This window comes from Pholcus phalangioides, unplaced genomic scaffold, assembly GCF_987345545.1.
Source record: "Pholcus phalangioides strain wild (caught in Gottingen) unplaced genomic scaffold, Ppha-v1.0 ptg000015l_1, whole genome shotgun sequence".
Classification (NCBI taxonomy): Eukaryota; Metazoa; Arthropoda; class Arachnida; order Araneae; family Pholcidae; genus Pholcus; species Pholcus phalangioides.
Genome location: NW_028301608.1, coordinates 32,470,719 through 32,492,758, shown reverse-complemented (window position 1 = coordinate 32,492,758; position 22,040 = coordinate 32,470,719). Strand labels below are relative to the sequence as shown.

At 35.0% G+C, this 22,040-nt stretch overlaps 1 protein-coding gene across 1 annotated transcript in view; it reads right to left on the bottom strand.

Moving 5' to 3' along the window:
• The window catches only part of LOC149075834 (zinc finger protein 423-like), a 122,396-nt gene that overhangs the window by 20,853 nt on the left and 79,503 nt on the right, over nucleotides 1-22,040 (bottom strand). Inside the window, exon 3 of the mRNA XM_089242150.1 lies at nucleotides 6,477-6,715. Within this exon, the coding sequence (XP_089098276.1) occupies nucleotides 6,477-6,715 (239 nt within the window). The remainder of the gene's footprint in view (nucleotides 1-6,476; nucleotides 6,716-22,040) is intronic.

Genomic DNA, 22,040 nt, shown 5'->3' with positions numbered 1-22,040 from the left:
AAAATTCTATCAGATGTAGATATCATCTCCTAAATATTCGGCCAGATAGAGACTTCACCTCTGGAAAAATCCGTAGACACAAATTTCGTCTCGTAAGAATTCCAACAGGTGTAGACTTCATTTTCTAAAAATTCTACCTATATTCATCTATTTTTACCTATTTTATTTTAAAAATTTTCCCAGATACAGAGACTTTACGTCTTAAACACTCTACCATATGCAGACTTAACCCGTGGAATTCTCCGCATGTGAAGACTTCACCTCATAGAAACTATATCAGATAAATTTCATTTCCTTAAAATTGTTATCAGATGTGAACTTCATCTTCTAAATATACTGTCATATGTAGTCTTCATCACATAGAAAAAAATATGTCACACATAAATTCCACCAGTTGTAGCGTTAATTTTCTGAAAATTTAACGACACAAAAAATTTTATCTCCTAAAAGTCTTCCCAGGTACACAGACATCACTTCTCAAATTTTCTGTCAGACGCTGATCTCATCTGATAGATAGATAGAACCACTCACAACCCCGGACTGATGCAAAGCACCTTACTTCCGTTACCTCAAAAGAGGCAAAGTTGTGTCGGAAAGTTAGCGAAGATTTATAGTGATGGCTCCCCTTGCCCCGTGCTCGCAACTATCGAATCACTCGCGTCGTTCTCCCCATGAAGACAGCCACCAAATCGATGCAACTTACAAGCCATTTGACTAAAGCGTATAGCTGAACCCAGTGATTAGGGAGAAATGATCTCATCTGATGAGAATTAATCGCAGGGTAAGAGAAAACTTCATCTCATAATAATATATCTCATATATATATATATAAATTAGACCAGAACACGAACTTCACATTCTAAAATTTCTACCAGAACGGAAGAGAAAACATTGGTTGTCACATGCGAAAAATTTTTGCAGGCAGTATGAGAGAATGATCTATTCACCAGCCTTAAAAAAACAGTTCCTTCTTAATACATAAGAAACAAATAATTTCGTGCCATGATCACGTAATATTCCGCTAACGGCGTCTTCTAATTTTTTTTTTCCTTTCATCGACAGATATAAATTACTAGGAATTTCACTTCCCAAGCAGTCTTTGAATGACCGCTCGGTATCTTCAAGAAGGATTGATTTCTCGTCGGTACATCAGGTCATCAAGTTTCCCAATGTCCATGACGAAGAGAATAAAAGAAGTCAGAGTATGTGAGAACCACTTCCTTCTTATTCTCGCAATCCTCAAAAGTCACCGATCATTCCGCTCCAGCGCCTAATTAATGGATCCTTAATGAGTCAGTGCGGTAATTAGTGGGGTGCTAGGTGCCGCTTTGTGTCCTCCGGACCGCTGCCAATTAAGTTGGCTTACATAAAAGAAGACAATTTTCTCTAAAACAGCAACTTCCTATAAGGGCAAAGAACTTTTTTTAAGAAAGGATTTTATTTTATTTTATTTTTTTCTTATTTTATTTCTCATCTTATTCCAGCTTACACGGTTTGACGAACAAAAGGAATCGGTAGAGGATAGGATATTTCGTCAGGAAAAAAACAAAAGAAGGAGCTACACACAGTCTCTGCCACCCCACACATCAATTGCCATCAGGACACTATCTTTTTTTCCCCCTACCTTCCAGTTGAAATCTTTTCAGACAGTATTTGTCTGGTACAAAGCTGCTGGTTGAAGAGCTGTATCTCGATTCCGAGATGTTTTCTTTCCTCTTGTCGATAATTGCTTCAAGTATCAAACAAATACCCGGGTTTTTTTTTCCACTTCTAGGTAGTATATAGTATGTGCCGTGAAAAAACGATTAATCTCTGCCATAGGATGAGAGATCGATTTCTCTCTCTCGCCCTCAGAATGAAGAATAATAGATCGTCGTATATTTTCTCACGCGAGAGACCATCATTGATGAATCTGTAGTCATTCAGTGAACCATGTATCGAATTGTCTAACAGATTCGATGCCAGAGTGATACAGAGAGATTGCTTTGTTTCATCCATATAAAAGGTTATGTATATTTCAACATAAATATGATCATAAAGATCATCTTCATTATCTCTTTTTAATGAAAAAACATCGTAATTAATAGAGTGACACTTCAGTCTATGGCAGAGTGTCGTCTTAACGCATGGGTCCACTCGGGCACGTCCCAAGGGCCTCAAGAGAAGGAAAGGCCTCACAAAAATGAAAACCGGTTGAAATTTTCGAGAATTTGCCAGGTAAGGACCTCAGAAAAATCCCTTGGTGTGGGTGCCCATGATGCTCTTAAGACAGTCCCGGTCTATGGTCATATTTAAGCATGTGCAACATGTGCAAATTTCTCTGCCAATTTTCTCTGGGTGGCAGATAATCTATGAGAAAATAGTTAAAGATGGTTCTGGTAAAAGGCCTGCGTAATCATTTTGTGTTGTGATTTAACAGATGAAGACTTTACCTTGTACGTAGAAATTAGACCAAATTTAAATTTTAAGAATTAGCCGGGTCACTTTCTGAGGGAGGCCAATAGGCCAGGCACTCCCTGAAAAAATGCTGTGTGCTCAGTCAGTCAGTGTGAGAGTTCTGCCATAGAAATTAAGATAAAAATAAATTAAAGATTAAAATAATTAGATTATATATATGATTGAAATTAAGACAAAAATCAAGAATTCTGACACGGACTCCATTTCGTTAGAATTCCACCAGGGGGGTTAGACTATACAGCTCCTAAAAACTCTACCAGACTCAGACTTCTTCTGAGGAGAATTCCACAGGTTTGAAGAAACACTTCACCTCTCATAAAAAATTAGACCAGAATAGACTGACCAGGAACAATACGAGGAAATACTGGCTCTCGCAGTCTCACAATTTAACACCTGGCCGTAAAAAAAGAATTCTAATCCTTGCAGAAAAGTGAGCTACTAATTTTAACACGCAATCAGGGAAAATTGTGGTTAATTATTATAAATTAACTATCATAAACTCAATCCAGTGCTTTTTAAAAATAGATCAAATGTTATGATTATTATAGCCGTAAATTATTGTAGGAAAATTATTTTATGCACGGGATATCTTAAGGTTGAGAGGAAGAAATTTTTTTTATTCGGTTTTGCGCTTTGAATTCCAACAATCTTACGTAAAGTGTGATTTGAAAACACTTTTCTACCAGACACATCTTTTATTGTCATTTCAGTACAGAATACAGCTATATAAGTGCTACTTTTTTTTAAATCTAGAAAGTCTATTTCTTGTTCGGTGTCATTTTTTGAGAGCTGCTGAAATTTTACGTTTCTTCAGAAATTCATAAAATCTCATCGAACTGAATTAATTAGAAATTAAATTCAATGCGAAAACTATTTAACTTCGCTAAGCAAGATTTTATCTGTTTATAAATAACATTAAAATTAAGGTGAAATGTATATTTTAATTAATCATTACCTTAAACATCATTATTCATATCTTAACCCTTTTAAGTAATTAAAAAAATCCATTTTAATTGATTAAATTGCATAATGTATTGTTTCAATTAAAAGTATAGCGGCAAGCTGGCTAGACGGCATGAGAAGAATGATTTATTCACACTCTATAAAACACTTCTTTCGTAATAATTAAGTAACAAATAAGAATTTCACACCATCATCATGTTAGCAGATATGTTCGTTAATAAGAAATGAGACTGATATTTTTTTATGTAAATTAATTTACATATGCGAATTGATACAACTTTAAGAGTTTCGGTGAGCACTTAATTGAATATGGATCGCTTTTCTGTCGGCCTTGCTAACTTTTTGATTGTTAGGTGAATGGGGCGTAAAATATGTGAATGCACGGACTTTAAGAAATCAGATATGTGCCTACACAGAACCTCCTAGAGATAGGAGGTGCTGACCTACCTCGGTCCAAGTTCTTTAACATAAGGAAATGGTAGTTTGGATGAGATATGATACCGAGTTCCATTGGCTAATCTTGAGTATGTCTTTTTGAATGGCTGTAGATTAACGTTTGTCTTCGGTTCATCTTGGTAATAAAAATCTTAACGTTAAAATAATTGACATTGCAACCCATTGAGAGATTAACCTTTTCTTCGTGTATACATTTCTTTAAATGCAGCAAGAACTTCTTAATCCGGGAACGATGAATGGGAACTATGAATCTTTTTATACCCAAAAACTGTTTCAACTGATTTTCATCTTTGCACCTACCCATTCTTCTTTGTTTGAACAAAAAAAAAAAAATATTTTCAGTATATTCGTGTTTTGAGAGAGAGAAAACTTACGACTGCGATCATGTTCGTGACCAATAGAAATGGACATTATGCGATCCACGCAGTTCCGCTACGGCATCATTTATCTGAACAGAAATATGACTTTCTTCAACCAGATTAATTTGGATTGGGTATTTACGCAAGATAAAAGCTTTTGAAGTGACACTTGTTCCTCATAATTAATAGCATGCTGGTATAAATTAGGGTTCACAACTTCGCTAGTTGAAAGCAACCATGGCGATGGATGCCAAATTCGATTTTTCCAACTAACGGGAAACACGTGCAATGAAATCAAAATTTTGAATATCATACAATTATAGTATGAGAAACTTGATTTTAGAATATTAGGGTATTGAAGAGATAATGGACATTGCTAATGTCAAATGGGTTGTTAAAAACTGAACAGATGACAAAATCGCAAAATTTATGACGTGTTTTGAAATCGAGAAAGAATTAATTCAGAAAGTGGTGATACACACACACTGGAACAGGAAGTAATGAAGATACTCGGAAGAATACAATTATAATAAGTCATTTCTTACTTTGGTAGTGATTTGGAAGATCTTGAGACTATATTGTAAGTAACTATTGAAAGAAAAATTACGTTTCTTCTTTAAAAAAATCTGAGAAGCAAAAAAAAAACAAAAAAACACACACACACACACAACGTAGGCGACATATTACTCATGCTCTAGGTATGAGTACTTAGAAAATAAATAAAGCTTGATCAATCCGTAAAATACACTAATTCGGAATCATTCAGGTCCTAAGGCGTCTGGATTAGACAGTTTCTACTGTATTACAGAGACGGAGAGTATGTATCAAATCAAATTAATATATATTTAGTATTTTTTTTCATTTTATGGATTTGATTCTGTCACAATTTTGCTTTGCGACATAGAACACAGTCTGGATTTGAGTTCGATCGATGACACATTTATCCCGTGAAGTTTGTTTCTTTTGTAACATTGAGTATTTGCAAAGAAACGTAAATCACTTTACGACCGACAATTTAAACATCTGCGAATCAATTGGTTATTATTTGAATATTTTTGAAATGATCAAATTCACATAGTGTCTACTACGAATCTTAATTTGAATTTGTTTAAATTTAATTTGAGTTTTAATTTGGATTTTCATTTGTTTAAAAATTTGTTTATTAAAACACAATGAAATCTATGTATAAACGAACTTCCATGGAACGAATGTTTCGTTATTCCGGAGTGTGTTCATATTTTCTTATATTCGATTAAAATTATTTTTCTATAATGATTTTTTTATATATAATGAACTAATTAATGGAACAAAGGAACTTCGTTCAATGGAGACTCGACTGCATACCTTTAAAACGTCGAAAAACTTTGAAGGTTTCGTGAGATAACCACGAAATTCTGATCCGGTTTTAAAAACTATCACCATAACCTGTAGCTGTTAACTAAGGGTATTCTAATAATGATTTTTAAAAAAATGAAAGTCTTGTATTTATCAAAATAAACATATTAGCTGCTATATCCTGTTTACAGATCCGATTTAAAGCAATTTTTGGATGAAGATAAATGATTCAAATGAGACCTAAGACCAAGTTATAGATTCTAATCAATAACTTGGATTCGACTTTAGTTTTTCAAGACAACCAGTGGCTTGGTTTGCCTTAGGAGACAAAAAACATTACTTCCATCATTGTTCGAGTCGAACTGATGCTGTTTTTTGAATTAATTTTTATTTTAACGGATTACATGCTCAAAAAAAATCACGGTCTCAAAGAAATGTTGATGGTTATAGGACATATTGGCTGATTCCGAATATGGCATTGGTTTTGTCAAATTGGCTCTAGTTTTTGAGGAAAATTAAATTTGAATGGTAATACATAAGCAGCATACAAATCACATTGCTGAGAGTATGCATTGTCTCAAAAACTGGAGTCAATTCAGACAAAACCAATGACAAATTTTGAAATCAGTGCCTCAAAATCACCCTAAAATCTAAGAAATATTTTTTCCAATGATTTACCGTATTTGTTTGTAATGCACAGTGTCAATGTGATTAATACGCTGCTTATGGTATTACCATATTGAAATTTAATTTTCACTTTATTTTAAAAAACTAGAGCCATTCTGAAAAAAACCAATGCCAGATTCGAAATCAGCACCCTAAAGTCACTGAAATATTTTCGAGAACAAAATCAATGTTTGAGCAGTGGTTATTATAAAAAGTCATAAAAAATGGTAAGATTCTCACCTGTTCATGCCTTTTCAAATAGCTCAATCGAGGGAAAGCCTTATCACAAAAGTGACAACCGTACGGCGTGTTCTCGGTTACGCCGATTGTGAACGAGACATCGTGCTGTTGTGGACTCACATCCTGGTCAGAGAGATTAGCCGTGCAACTGGTCGGACTTTGGGAAGGCGTGCTTATGCTCTCCTCTGGTGTGTCCGTAGATCGCCATGAATTCGGAGTACCGAGACCTCCGTTCAATCCTACGATATGAGAACACAAAAGTTTTTATGGCGCTTTTCAAAATTTCCGTTTATACAATATTCAACGAAATGGAATACACGAATACAACTAAATTTGATGCTAAATTCAATGAAATTAAATATTGATATAGAAAATTCCGAGGTCATCAAATGAAATATGAAGTAATAATACGTGTGTAACAGGAATTTAACAAGAGGTGAAATTTACATATCGTGCAGCCATTTAGTGTGTGAGCAATGTTACAAAATTTTTTAACATCTGGCTGATGCGAAGATATATTTTGGAAAGAGAGAAAATTTAACCTCCCTGCGGGTAACCGAACCCACGCCCTAGACCACTAGACTACACAGGGGCAACGACTATCTCAATCTTTCCTTGGAGCTCGTGTGCACTGAACGGGACCGTACATGGACGGACGGACCTAACTCAGGCCAAAGCTCACAATTTGCTGACAATGCCATCAGATGGCAACTTATCCGTAAAAATGTGCACGGACGGTGGCCTGAGTTAGGTCAGAATGCTCAAGCACATTATAATCCAGTCTTCTCCAAGGATTGTTGTCCGATCGGGGCTTCAAATTTTCCTACTGATGAACAGTAGACACAGACATCATGAACAGAATGAACTGTGGCAATTTTATAGATGAAACTAGTGGTCACACACGGCTTATTTTTCACTACAAACTAAGTCAGAACTTACAGAAGTCTGGCAATCTTTTGCGCAGGAAATTACAAGCGACTGCTTTTTTAAATTTATTACTTGGCCGTAAAAATGAAATCTGATCCTTGGAGTAAAGTCAGCTACTAATTTTAAAACGCAATTAGGGAAAAATCACGGTTACTTACTGAAAATTAAACATCATAAACTCAATCCAGCGATTTCTGAGAAGCAGGGATAGGGAATATTTTTATAATTTTAAATAATTGTAAGAAAATTATTTGATACATACATATATAAATTATTTTAAGCTCTAAACGGGATCTTAAGATTGAGGTGAAAGAACGATTTTATTTAGTTTTGCACTTTGAATTCCAAAAATTTTGTGAAAAATTTATCAGTTATGACGAATTAATGATGCTCTGTGTTCAAGTTTATTTCAATTCTATCATCAAAAAATTATGAATTTTCTTCATAATAATAAAACGGATCAAAAATAGCAATCATACTCAAATCGTAATGAATTCAATTGAATATTTCAATGTTTTAAATAAATTAATTAGAAAAAAATTCTACCCATTATAACATCGTAATATTTTTACTCGTACTTCAGAGTTTTAATACTGATATTTCATTATAGCAAGTATGGTTTCTAGGCACTATTCTACTCTAAATTTTAGTTTCAATTTTTCTTTTGAAATTTAATCCTCAGTGGTTCCATGTAGGCCTATAGGCCTACTGCGGAATTTTAATATAAATGGCAAAAAAACCATTATGCCAATTTTTTTTTGGTATTTTAGAAAGTAAATTATGCATTTATTTAATGCCATTTCTACAGCTATGTAAGTACATAGCGTATTTTTTTTGTAGGAAGAGTTTAATCCTTGTTGGTGTCATTTTTTGAGAGCTGCTAAAATTTTACTGGTTCAGTGATTTATAAAAACGCACAAAATAGAGGGAATTGGAAATAAAATTCAAGGTAAAAACTATTCAACTTTTTGGTAAAACAAGATCTTACACGTAACATTAAAATCAAGGCCAATTTAAACGTAATTAAAACGTAAAATCTATTTCTCACCCTTAATTAATCATTTCAGACATTTACAAAACCCGCTCTAATCGATTATACTCTTGTGCTGATGCATTGTTTCAATTTAAAATATTCCTAGCAATATCAAAATTAACATCCATTCTGTGACAAAAAATTTGTTTCCTTCATTAAGTTTTTATAGGGGTGAATCAAGAGGGTTAAAACACTCACCATATAAAGATTCAAATAAATATAATCTTACATCAATGCTGTAATTCATACTTTTAAACACAAATGATTCTAATTAAGTCTTTATTTTGTTTTACATTATGAATGTGAAAACATCGGCATCAGAGAATAAAGCTTAATAAGTCACAGTTATGTGTTAAAATTGTCAAAAAAAGCAAAAAGTGCTAAAAAATAATTACTTTCTATTTTTCTGCTAAACTAAACAAATTTCCGAAAAAACGTATATTATTCATCGTCATCGTTTCGCGAATGCTTGAAAGAATAACGATATCAACCATTATTGAATCTCTCATCACATACATACCGACATTTGAGAAAGAAAATGCAAATCAATGATTGTTTACCGTAAAAAATCTGATATCTTTTTAACCCATTCATCAAAAAACCTTCACGCGTTCAACACCATAAAAAAAGAAATCGCGGAAAAATAATAATGGCAGAAAACTAAAAAAAAAACAAAACTTACTGGCAATAACGTCTTTCAACCTCATCATAAATTTCACATGAGGGTCCTATGGAAAAGAAACACACCATAAAAACCAACGTGATCGCGACAAGAGAAATTCTCGACCGCGTGTGGCTCGAGATCTATTCTCTCTATGCGTGTGTGTGTGTGTATCTCTCTCTCTCCTCCTCTAGTTTTGGTCTCTTATTATTTTTCTGTTTCCTTTCGTGCTCGGGACCCCCTACTGCCACGAACCGGCATCCATCGGTGGTACCCCACAGGGACCCAAAGGGGCGGGGCTCCACTCCCGCCGAGAGAAAGGGACACCCGATTGGGCGAAACCTCAGAAGGGAATTGCAAAAAAAAAAATATATATATATACACACACACACAATAAAAGCAAGAAAAGACACCTGGAAATAGACTTGGCGAAAGATCGAGTTCATTAGAGGCCGTTGCTTTTCTTTTATGCATTTATATATTTTTTTTTTTACTTGGTGGTATAACGTCTTGGGTTCTTTTATTAGTTTTTCGTTTTATTTCTTCGCCAAATGAAGTGAGAATCACGGCCAAGTTGAAGAAAACCCGACCATTTTTGTTCTTTACAGTGAAATAATTTTTTTTTTTGTCCGGTTATCAATCAAAATTACTGATTTGTTATCTCGTTAAGAGTGATAATGAGAAATTACTTTTTATATAATAGGACTGAAAAAAGATGCATCGTAAATTTCATTTTTCGTAACTGATTTTTATATCTTAATTTAATACAAAACCCGATAAAATTTCACTACCAAAATGAGTTAACTGCAGTGCATCCCGCTTATAACGTTCTTCAAAAAACCGTTGCAAAGCGGAAAAACGCTTTAAATAATCTTGCAATTGGTGCATAATCTGCAAAAATACAATATCAAAACCCATATTACACAGTAAACGTTTTGCTGTTATACTGTGCAGAGGCGGCTTAACGGGGGCGGGGAGGGGGGAGAAATCAACGGAGCCCATGGTTTAAAGTCAAACGCGGTTCTTAAATCATCGAAAATTTTCCAAAAATTTTGAATTTTTATTAGAATTTTTTTTCAAGTGCAGGTGTTTTTCAAAGCATTTCCATACCTTACAAGTGTATTAACTTTTCTCGGAAATAAAATCATGACCAAAGAGAGCCAATGTTAGATAAAGAAATTTAGGTTATTCAGTTAAAATATTTTCTTCTGAAGGGGGGGGGGGGGGGTGTTATAATCCCTAAACCCTTCCTTCGCTTACGCCAATGGCTCCCGTAATCATTTGCTGGACAAACTACCATACGGGCACATTGATTTTTACCTGCATTTTTCTAATATTCCAAACAGCAGTGCCCAGATGGTTAAATATGATTCAAACGCAAAGATATATCGAATTAAAAATAAAAAAAGAGAGGACTATATACGCATTTGTCAGCATATTATATGCGTTCATATTTACCACTCGCTGAGTTTTAGGATCTTCCTCCGGTGCTTTTCATTTATGCGTTATATATATATAGAGAGATATAAAGAATACGTGTGAATATTGTCAGCGGGTGATCGCGCAAAAGAGACTTCCTCCCGCTGGGAGAAAGAAGATCCCGACCTACAAAATGGATCGCTTCTTTGCGAGAAATTTTTGATAAAAGTATGAAAAGAAATCATTTCCGCTTTATTTATTTCTTATATCATCCGAACAGAGTATGTATGAAAGGACGCAAATACTCGTTCGGCACCTATCGTGTTAATCCATTCGTACTTTCACGAACCACCCACGCAATGCAATCGGATTAAAAATGGAAGTCAGTTTGACAAAACCATTATGAGTTTAATCTCCTACCACAAATGAAAGAAATAAATATCCACTATTTTTTTTTAAATGGAGAAAATATGTTTCTACAATAATTCCAATGAAGGATTTTTCCAGTTTTCCAGATCTTTATTAACTCACCACAGGTGTTGAAAACCTAGTAAAAATACGAACTTAGTTTTTATTTCTGTAGGTCTGTATTATGTAAATTTGAAAAAATAAATATTGATAATCAATGCTTTAAAAAAATATATCACGAGTTGTTTATTAAAAGATAGATTTGGTAAAAAACACTGAACATTTTGCATAATCTTGGCCATGCGCTGTAGGTGTATCTTAAAAATATTATTAATTAAAATTTAATTAGAAAGGGACAAGTCCAGATCGTGGTTGTCGCAGGAAATATTTCCCTAACAGGGTCGTGAATAAATGGAATAGATTACCCTCGGCGTCCGTGAATTCCACCACAATCGACACGTTCAAAAAAAACGATGCTTGTAATGGGGTGAATCGGAAACTGTCCATGCATAGATAAAACGACCACTTTTTTATGGGCAGTGTATTTTATTTTTTCATAATCATTAGTTTTTATTGTGCGTGTGTCATTCATTAGCTTTTTAGTGATAATTACTCTTATTCTGGGTTGTTGTATTTTAGTTATATTTGACGTCATATTTTTATGGCCATCTTTTTGCAGCTTCTTCGTTGGGCATTTGTCTGTTGAGGCCTTTATATTTGTATCAAGTCAGCGATTAGTCATTATAACTGATCGCTCATCGAAACTGATACGTCGTTGAACGGCGAACTTTATTGGAGAAACTATAAACACTTAACACGTTAACGTTGTGAATCAATGCCACCCATAATCCAGTTAGCCAGCCGATGTAGCTTCGGGAATGATGAAAATCTCCTAATTGCCCAGGAGAATTAAGACGTAGGATGCTTATGTAACAGGAATGTGTGCCTAGAATGAGCTAAAACATCTGGGTGTTCGAACATTGGCTGACTTGGACACTTGGACCGACAAACCAGTCGCGGCCCAGGCTCTGTCCCTCCAGGGATATAAGCCTTTTACCCTTGCGGGTTGGGTCGCGCTGGGGAGGGACACTTGGACCAGCACATGTGACGCAAACATGACATCGATTCGTCGTTGTACGGCCTACACGACTAGTGACATCCAACGAACGCGGACGGACCGCCACCAACGGAATTTGATTATCGAGTCCGGACGTGCTAAGGACGCTATAATATCAATTTAGATTTCGATTCTTAGATCATGATTTATCATAATTATTCCGTTGATTTATACTCCTGCAATTGGACTTGTAATTCTGTTATACAAATTTATATAGATATATATATATGTATACATATTTAATAAAATTCCGGATGCACCCATCTTTCGGGAACGCTTCGATATCTCCTTGAGATGGGAAGCGGGGTGTGCCCGGTCCTTCAATGTTCAATGTTCACTATACTGGTAAGTATTTTCGGATTCAGAAAATAAAATTAAAATATTATAATGTAACTATTTTATTTCAATTATATAAAATTATATAAATATATTATAAATTAATATTTATAATGATGTAAAGTAGCTTTTTTTTTAAAAATCAAATTATACGCTGTTTATGAAAATAATTTTGTAGTTCTTATTAGTAAATGATAAATATTATACCATTTATATAAATATTATTTCATATGATTACGCGGTAAATTAAGTGCAGGGAAAAAGAATTTACTCCTGCATTGAGCATTATATCTTAATTATTAGTTTGAATGAGTTGATGAAAAATCAAGAATCATAAAAAGTGAAAATAAATTTGTCTCTTGTCTTAGAGAATTTCAATTTAATTGCCCACCACTAATTTCTTAAACTGAATAAGTTCTTAGAATTTCCCGCAAAATGAGAAAACAAGTTCATACGGACGGGTTTTCAGTATTTATAGGAAACTATATTTTTATTACGTAAATCCAATCAATAAGCTTTCTAATCTGTTCAGAATACCCATCAGCAAATTTTATGGTATTGCACTGGACTTACTTAAAAGTTTTCATTCATCTTTATTCGACGTCGTTGAGAATAAAGAAAGAAAAAAATCTTATCAAAAATGGAGCTTTTATAACAATATTTTCATTAGAATACAATTATACAGTGTTATACAATTTCGAAAAATATTCTTTCATCAATTTTCGACTTTAAAACAGTGAAGAAAGAAAGAAATATTAATTAAATCAATGGTTTTAAACGATTTCATATCTTTTTGAATCATAAATGGGTGCCCCGATTTCGGATTTCTTTTCTTCAAACAACCAACACATTTTGGAGATATTTTATATTTTATCGTAACGGAATAATTCGAACATAACATACAGTAGGCTAAAGAACAGTATACACCATCATCCACTGACGCAGGGCATTCCAAATCTTTTGCCACAGAGCTCCTATACCCCGAGCTTCCAAAATCTACACTTGCATCCCCTATAACAGACACTCCATGTTAGCGGACATGTTTTTCAATTATGACGACGCGTCTCAATGTATTTCATTACTTATTAAACCGACATTTATCGTTAGTGGATAAAATTTTGGGTCCCACGGGTGTTCGTTATTGAGAGGTTCTATTGCACTTATATCAAGACATTTTTCCAAACGAAGCTCACCACAAAGGCGACACAATCAACAAAAGTTGATGAAAATTCCGAATTGATGAAAGAAGTAATACCAGAACATTTATGGAAGAAGTAATTTCAAAATATCGATGGAAATTTATACTTAATGGAAGAAAAGTTTTTTAGAGAATGGATTAAAATTTATGTTTCACTCAAGAATGATTTTCACAATTTATTAGAATTCATGTTTAACGAAAGAACTATTTTCCGAATGAATAAAAATTTATATTTCAAGAAAGAACTCGTTTTTCAGAACAGATGAAAATTCAGAACTAATGGAAGAAATAATTTAAGAGAACTAATTCATTGAAATTCAACAACTATAAAAGTCTTCAATAATTTGCTCTATTAGTCTACATGGTAGCTCTTTATCCACCACGTTATGAACAAAATGAAAATTTTGTAACGTGAATTTTTTAGTAGGTCATTTTAGCTCTAAATAAAGCCTCTATGAAAACAATTTTTTCTCCTAAAATTATTTAGTAGGTCTACACAACGCATTAATGAACCTGGTACTTCAAAGTACCGTAGCGTCCAAAATAAAAAAATACTAATACAAATATATATATGTTGAATAATACATAATAATCAATATTTATTTATTTTACCACAAAGAAAACATTTATAATTTGTTTTATAAATTTGTTAGGGAACATTTTGTGCGAAACAGTGTTTTACCGCATTACACAAAAGTGTAATACAGTAAACACTTTTAAAGGGACCAAATATCTGACTAAATTTTTATTAATTAAACCCTACTTAAAAAAAAAAAAAAAACTAGCTGTCCCACACTTGTACTGCCATCTGGTAATCGTAAAGCAGTTACACAGCTTTCATAATTCAAAATACCAACGCCCAACAACGTATATGAAAAATGTTACGGAAGTTTAAAAAGAAAATGGCATTTTTTAAAGCAGAGTGTGTTTAAAAAAAATTTTTTTGCCCGTGGCTTTCTTTGGACCATATTTTTTCTCGTGGACCCTTGTTTTACCTAGGGCCCCTCCCTTTCCGTCAAGGGGCAAGACCCTTCTTACTTATTGAATTGATTTTTTTGATATTGAAGAAAATTGTCATAACTAAGGTCGACCCCCCCGATTGAATAAGGGGTATTCGTGAGAAAGGGGGATCTATGCAGTGCTGTTTAATCTCCATGGGCCCTCGGAATATTATATATATATATACACACATACATTGGCGTACGCAAAGGGGGGGTTTGGGTTTCTAACCCCCCAAGCCGAAATTATAGTGTTATTTTGCAGGAAAAAAGTAAAAGCCCCCTGAGAAGAAGAAAAAAATTGAACTCCCCCCCCCCCCCCCCCCCTTGAGAAAATTCTGCGTACGCCAATGCCCACACACATAGTACAGTATTTACTTCACGCGGAAATTACAGATTACGCATTTATTTACTCTCGCAAATCATGGTACCATATTTCATCACTTAGGAACCCCCCTTCCACCATTGACATCCAGGGCCATGCCTAGATGGGCTCATGTTGTAAGGTGGCCCTGATTCTATGAAGGCCCATTTTAGAAGCATCATCCCCCTCCTTGCCTGGCTGTGAGTACCTGTACACAAATTTACATACTCATTCACGAAAAAAATAGCATCAAATCTCATTATCGAGGGGGTCCTGCGCACTCATGGCTCCGGCTGTGTCCAAATGGGCACACGTGTTAAGACGATTCTGGCTCTATGGGCAGTTTCGCTTCATTCTGAAAGTGGTCACACTCTCCCCCCCCCCCATTTCACTTGATCCTTCCTTTCTTTATATCCGATTTTTCCCTCACAGAGCTTCGTGGTCCCCTTATCAGGTTGTTATGGCTCCCCTTAAACTTGGTTTTTCCATCCGGAGCCCCCTTCAAGAATCTAAGGACCGTAAGATTGAGAAACACTAATTTAAAGTAGTGAAAGAGTCAAGACATCACAGATTATCAACGATTAGTTTCGAAAAGAATCAAGGAGATTTTATAACATCGCATTGAAAGCTCAAATCATAATTTGAATATCATCCCAATCAAAATACAAAATTTATGAATAATATCAAATCGCTATTAGAATAGTATCAGTGGGAAAAAAACCGTTGAAATAAAACTCTCCAGTAAAAATAATAAAGCTCATTTTCAAAAAAGCAACGTTTCCACTTTCGCTAAATTTACAGCAGAAGTAAAAACAAAAACTTTTTTTCTAGAATGGACCGTTTTACAAAACTAGAAAATCTATCAACACACAAGGGAGTCATATAGGAATATTTAAATACTGTGTTTCTCTTGATCAATATTCAAGGGAGTTATCTATATATACATTCAAATTTTGGAAATGTTCCGTTTAAAAGAGGAATCACCTGTTGATTCTAGAAGATTTTAACTATCCCAGGAATGTACCCTTACTGCCCTCTCATCATTAACATAAAAAACATAATAATTCTACAGTGGAACCTTCCATAACGGACACCCCCCGTTAGCGGATCCAAGGCCTTCATCAAAAAACTTCCCTATATTTCAGAAGTACACGATCGATTGGATCCGCTTCACAATTTCTTTAATTTCAGAGAGAGAAATCCCGAAAGGCTCGAACCACGAAATCCCTAGGAAGACGAGCATTTTGCCACTGCACCACTCGGGCACAAGGAAAGCTAGCTGTTTTCGGTGCTGTCAAAATAAAACAGTTAACCCGGATTTTCGATATCCTCTGTCAGCACTGGTTTTAATTGGTACGACTTGAAGAGAACATCATCGAACGAGGTTGCATAATCTGGCAGATTTTATCCCAAAGATTCATAAACCATTAAAAAGTACATTTCGGAAAAAAATATGGAAATGTCCCCTTTTGAAAATAAGCTCCTCATTTAAATGAAGAGACTTTTTTTTTTAGCAGAATTCGTATCGCAGATAACGCACGTGAGTCAACTCCATTATGCTCTTCTTTTCAGAGTGAAAAATTCTTGCGTTTTTCACCCTTTTGTGATGGTTTTTCTGTACCTGTAGGTAGATCATCACTAATGAACTCGGATGGTTTAGAAATATATATATATATACGTATAAGTAAAAGCACAGCAAGACTCGAACGTGGGAGAAGGGTGGGAAGACAACACCTGCCTAGCATTATCTTGACCAGAAACCACCCATTCTGGCTCCCACTGTTGACCTGTCAGGTAATGTGAATTGTATACCAAAGGGGGGCACGTGTCTTTCATTCGGGGGGAGAAAGTGAACATTGACAAGTACCCCGGGAGACGGTATCTATGCAGAGAAGAGAAAAGGGGTTCACAGAGATCAGGCAAGAGTGGTGTCACGGGATCACAATGCTCTCGTGACAGTCTATTGACCAATAGAGCCATCGGTTCTGAACCCACGTGTAAATTGAAAGGTTTGTCCACTAACAAAAGACAAAAATGCTAGTTTTGTTCGTCGTTATGGATAAAGGGTGTCATTTGATTCCTGTTTTTGTATGGTATTTGGTTTGTTAAGTGTTAGTAACAATTTCTTTTGATTATTTTACACCGATCAAATGATTTTGCGTATTTTCGTGTATAATCTGGTTTTTGCGGGAAAAAAGAAAAATTGAGGGATTCCAGTTTTTCAATATGAAATACTGTAGTTGGTGATTTCCTGCAAGGCTTTGATATTCACATTTTGATATTATTCAGCTTTTGATATTATTATCTAGTATATTAATATCTATCATATAATAACCTACATTAAAAATTATCTTAATACTTTATTATCTAGAAAGAGTCGATTCCTCGTTGGTGTCATTTTTTGGGAGCTGTTGAAATTTTACGTGCCCAGAGATTTATAAAATCGCACCAAATTGATGGGATCGGAAATGAAATTCAAAATAAAAACCATTTAATTCTGCTAAGCAAGGTTTGATCTGTTTATAGATAACATTAAAATCCAGGGGGCGAACTCTATATTATACCCACTCTTAATCAACCATTTTAGCTAATTAGCGAATTTACTCAAGTATATAGTCAAGAATACGCGGGAATACGGTATTAAAATCAAATAGAATAAGAATATCTGAAAAGAGACAAGAATTTCAATTAAGTAATTTGCACGAAACGACGAAGATGCTTCGACTTCGTCGGAAAGTTCCTCCTGCTATAATTTTACTGGGGGGAAGATTCTTTTGCAGATTTCTCTTGATTTTTCGGTTACTCGAATTCGTTCAAAGTTCCAAAACAAAGATTTATTTTTCATCGAAACAAATCCAGTTTAACACCATCACAAACGTATTTTTAGCGCAAACATGATCACCGATTCGCAAATCGCAATGTCATACAAAGGAAACATTAAAAAAAAGAACCACAAGTTATCTTTAAGAAACGCGGCCACCGAATCATGTTAGAACTCTAATAGATATAATGGGATGACATGGATCGAGTTAATTTATATGAAGTTTTGACTTTTAAAGAAATATTTCGTGATTTTTCAGACACCTTTCAATTTAAAGAACACATTTTACTCGTAATGTTAACATGCAACTCGCTACTAAGGGAGAGAAACTTTTCGAAAGAAGTCACCATATTGGAATAGAAATCGAACAAAATTAGGGCCACACAAGTGGTCTTTAAAAAAGTTTCAAAGTGTTTTAAGTTAGAGAATTTTAAAATTCCTCTGACCAAAATTTATACGTTGTTTCAGATTTTAAACGATCTCTTTAAGATTAAAATTTCACAAATCAGTGAAAGTTGATTAGAGAAAAAAAGTTTCAGCTTCTATTAAATTCCACCATGACTTGTTAATCTTAATGAGGCTTTAGAAAAGCAAATCGGGAATTTTTCTGCAAATTGTTAATCGGAGATTTTTCTTATTTTCGTTGGGGAAAATAGCTTATCATGATAGAAAAATTCTCTATATTACAAAATCTTTATCTCTTCATATAATCACGACATGGAAATGCATACATATATTGTTGTAATTCTTCGAGTTTTACGGAATTAAAATTTCTAACTCAAGAGACTAAGAACGATTTTAATGGGGATTATAAAAAAAATGTGTTCGAAGAGTTTACGGCATTTTAAATATTTGCATTTCCTTCGGCAAATTTCTCTTCCTTCAAAAAATAGCGCAAGATGAGTTTTATTTGATGTAATAATATCGTGTTGGCCATGAAGGCTTGGATTAAGTCAAGCAGAGAATCAAAATATTGAAAAGCCCTGTGATATATAGATTTTATATATTTATAGATTTTTCCTCTACTACTTGGATGTTATGAACGTACTAGGATATTTTAAATCGATCCAGAGGGTGAAAAAATTATTCTACTACGAATACGGCTAATAGAGACAGATAAATCCGATGATGAAGCTAAAAAGCACTTTTCATTTTCTCACGAAAGGTGCTCTTCTCACAGCATCTAGGCCAATGATATCAGAGTGCCTTTATATTAATTTTCTAGCAAAATTTAAAATGCAAAAAAATTGTTATTCGACTTGTAGGTTAAGCTGATAATTTGCTCTTTGTGGTGGACACATGACGGTAAAGTGTTTTCAATCTCAAGCCAAGACTTTTAGAGCCCCCCCCCCTCCCCCCAGCATTGTTTCATTGTTGAATGTATAGAGCAGTGGCTTTAAACTTTTGTCCATCCCGCACCCCCAGTGCAATACGTTTTATCTATTTGTTGCGTGAAATTTAATTTTTCTGTAATTAATTACATTAATTATTCATTAATTGATTGTTACAAAATATTTTATAGGCTACATTTTAAATTCCCTTTTTGGCCTAAGGTTCGTAGTTGGTTCTGGCTCTACTTGAAAATTAATTAAAAACTCTTAACTAAAAATTATCATCACTTTCTAACATTTTTCATTATTCAAAAGAAAAAGGTACAATGAATTGTTCTTCACTTATTGATTCCAGGCGGAATAACAATATTATACAGGGTGTCCTGTAAGTCCTAATTCGGCCGTTATTTCATCAGTCGTTCGCCGTAGAGGTATGGCTCTAGTTTAGAAAATGCTCAAAATGTGTTTAGAAATCACCCTGTACCAATTTTAAGAGCAAGAATACAGTTCATCACAAAATTAAAAAAAGAAACAAAAACAAATTTTTCACACGGTCCCGCACTTTCCTAATTCCCAATTGCAACGTTGTTGCCTTGTTCTTTTCCGAGTCCAATAAAAAATTTCACGTAGTCAGGGTCGCCTTAAGAGTATCAAGTGGTTTTTCGGAGGCCCTACTTGGTAAATCCTAGAAAATTTCAACCGGATCTCATTTTTGTGAGAACCCTCTTCTCTTCAGGCCCCCGGGCACGGCCCGGGGGCGTCCATCCGGCAAGACGGCACTGACGTAGTGCAGTATTCGCTGAGATATTTGAATGCAAACAACGGAGAAAAGTCGGGAAAGAACAGCATAAACTAACGGACAACGCTCTTTTCTCTTATATCTTTATGCTATTCTTAACACCTTTTCTGTAGTGTTTGAATTGAAATGTTTCAGTGAATATTGAAGTTAAAAATATGGGATTTTTTTTGGTGGATTGAAGAGACAGGTAAACAAATTTTTACTGGAAGTGTGATTTCTGAACACATTTTGAGAACTTTTAAAATTGAAACCATACCTCTACGACGAACGGTTGATGGGATAAAGGCCAAATTAGGAATTACAGGTCAATCGGTAAGCCTATATATTATTTTTAGCACTCGAAAAAAGTTTTGCGTTTTTCCTGAGTCATGCTCATCACCATTGGCGTACATGAAGGGGGGGGGGTTAGAATTCCCCCCCCCCTTGCGTTGATGAGCATGACTCAGGAAAAACGCAAAACTTTTTTCAAGTGCTAAAAAGAATATATAGGCCTACCGATTGACCTGTAATTCCTAATTTGGAATTAGCCGAGATTATAGTGTTATTTTGCAGGAAGAAACGTGAACCCCCCCCCCCCGAGAAAATTCTGCGTACGCCTATGCTTCCGTCAGTATCAAATCTGAGCGCTGCATTCTAGTAATGAATTACGAATGTAAAAAAAAACTTCTAGTAAATCATTCTAGTAATAAATTACCAATCTAAAAAGAAACTTCTGCAACGTGAATTTTGCACGACACATTTCTGCAAGCGAAAACTAAAAAGAAAAGTATCAAAATTTCAGTATGACTTCGCATTTTTCATAGAATTGAATGCTTCACATCATTTCAATTTTCCTGAAAAATCAGTCACTATGTTACACTTTTTTTTTTCATCTCGCATCCCCAGGGTTGCGGGCACTCCTGATGTGCAGCAAGAAATTATTTACAAAAATGCAATTCAATTAGCTTCATTGTTCTGGGAATGCATATCGTACAGGGCCGCAACACTATTTTCGCGTCGAGCCTCAAAATCATCCGTGCCTCCTATTACTTTTCCGTAGATGTGATAATAAAGAAATTGACTGAAGTCTCTGCTGAGGATGATTAAAATGTGACACATGGTGCAAAAGGGTTCAGTCGAAAGAAAAAAGAAGAGATATGGGAAGGCATTGAATAGCAAAAAAAAAAAAAAAAGAGGTGCTTCTGCGGCACCCCCGGAGGCTATCGCTCTCTGTTCCTTTTTAACGTCTCCATTATACACTAGTGTGGCCCTAGGACCCATCCCTCCCTCATCTTCGACCATTTTTTATTCTCGAAAAACCTTTTAACCCAAGAGAAGAAGAAGAAAAAGTTTGAGGGGTGTAAACATTCTTTTGGTTCTAACCACGTATTCTTCAAGGCTAAAGGCTAATGCAGTTCCCAGCCCAGGTAGCGGCTACTACTACTACAACACGCCCGTGATTTAAAAGGCGCCTCGCTTGTTGCTCATTTTACTTCTTCACTTTACTTTCGACTCCCTCTACACCGGGATGGATGGACCCGTTTCTCCCTCCTAAAGTACATTTCAGACATTGGATGACCACGGCACCCTGAAAGAAAAAAAAAAAGATACAGGTAGGAGAAAAAAAAAAAATGTGGAATCACAAGCTGGAGGGGGCCCGCCCTCGTCGTAGTAGTATATAGATGGTTTGGTGGCCTGTGTTGGTCCCCTTCCATATCTTTTCTCTTGCTTTCCAATTCCTTTTGTGGAGCAACGGGACCAGGCGGAGCCTACACATGTGATGTATTCCTTAACAGCAGGCAGGTGGAAAAGGAAGAGTTATTACCTATAGCACGGTCGTCGTACTTGTACTGTGTACATACTGCTGTTGTTGGCGTTTCAACCCCTGTCCCGCAACAGCGTTGAAAGTGAAAACTTAATAAAGACTGTAATGCAAAGTGATTTAGGCGGGGAAGAAATATTGTGGAAGAAAAAAAACGTAACTCACCGATGTGTTTATTTTAAAAGCTATAATTACTGAGTCGAACTTGGTTAATACGAAATCCAAAGTCACTGGAAAATTTTCGAATTATCCAATTAATCAAACCTAGATCTATAAAATGACTACTGATTGCAACTTAATCATCAACATTCACATATAATAACAATTCTCAATTATTAAGATTTTATCATC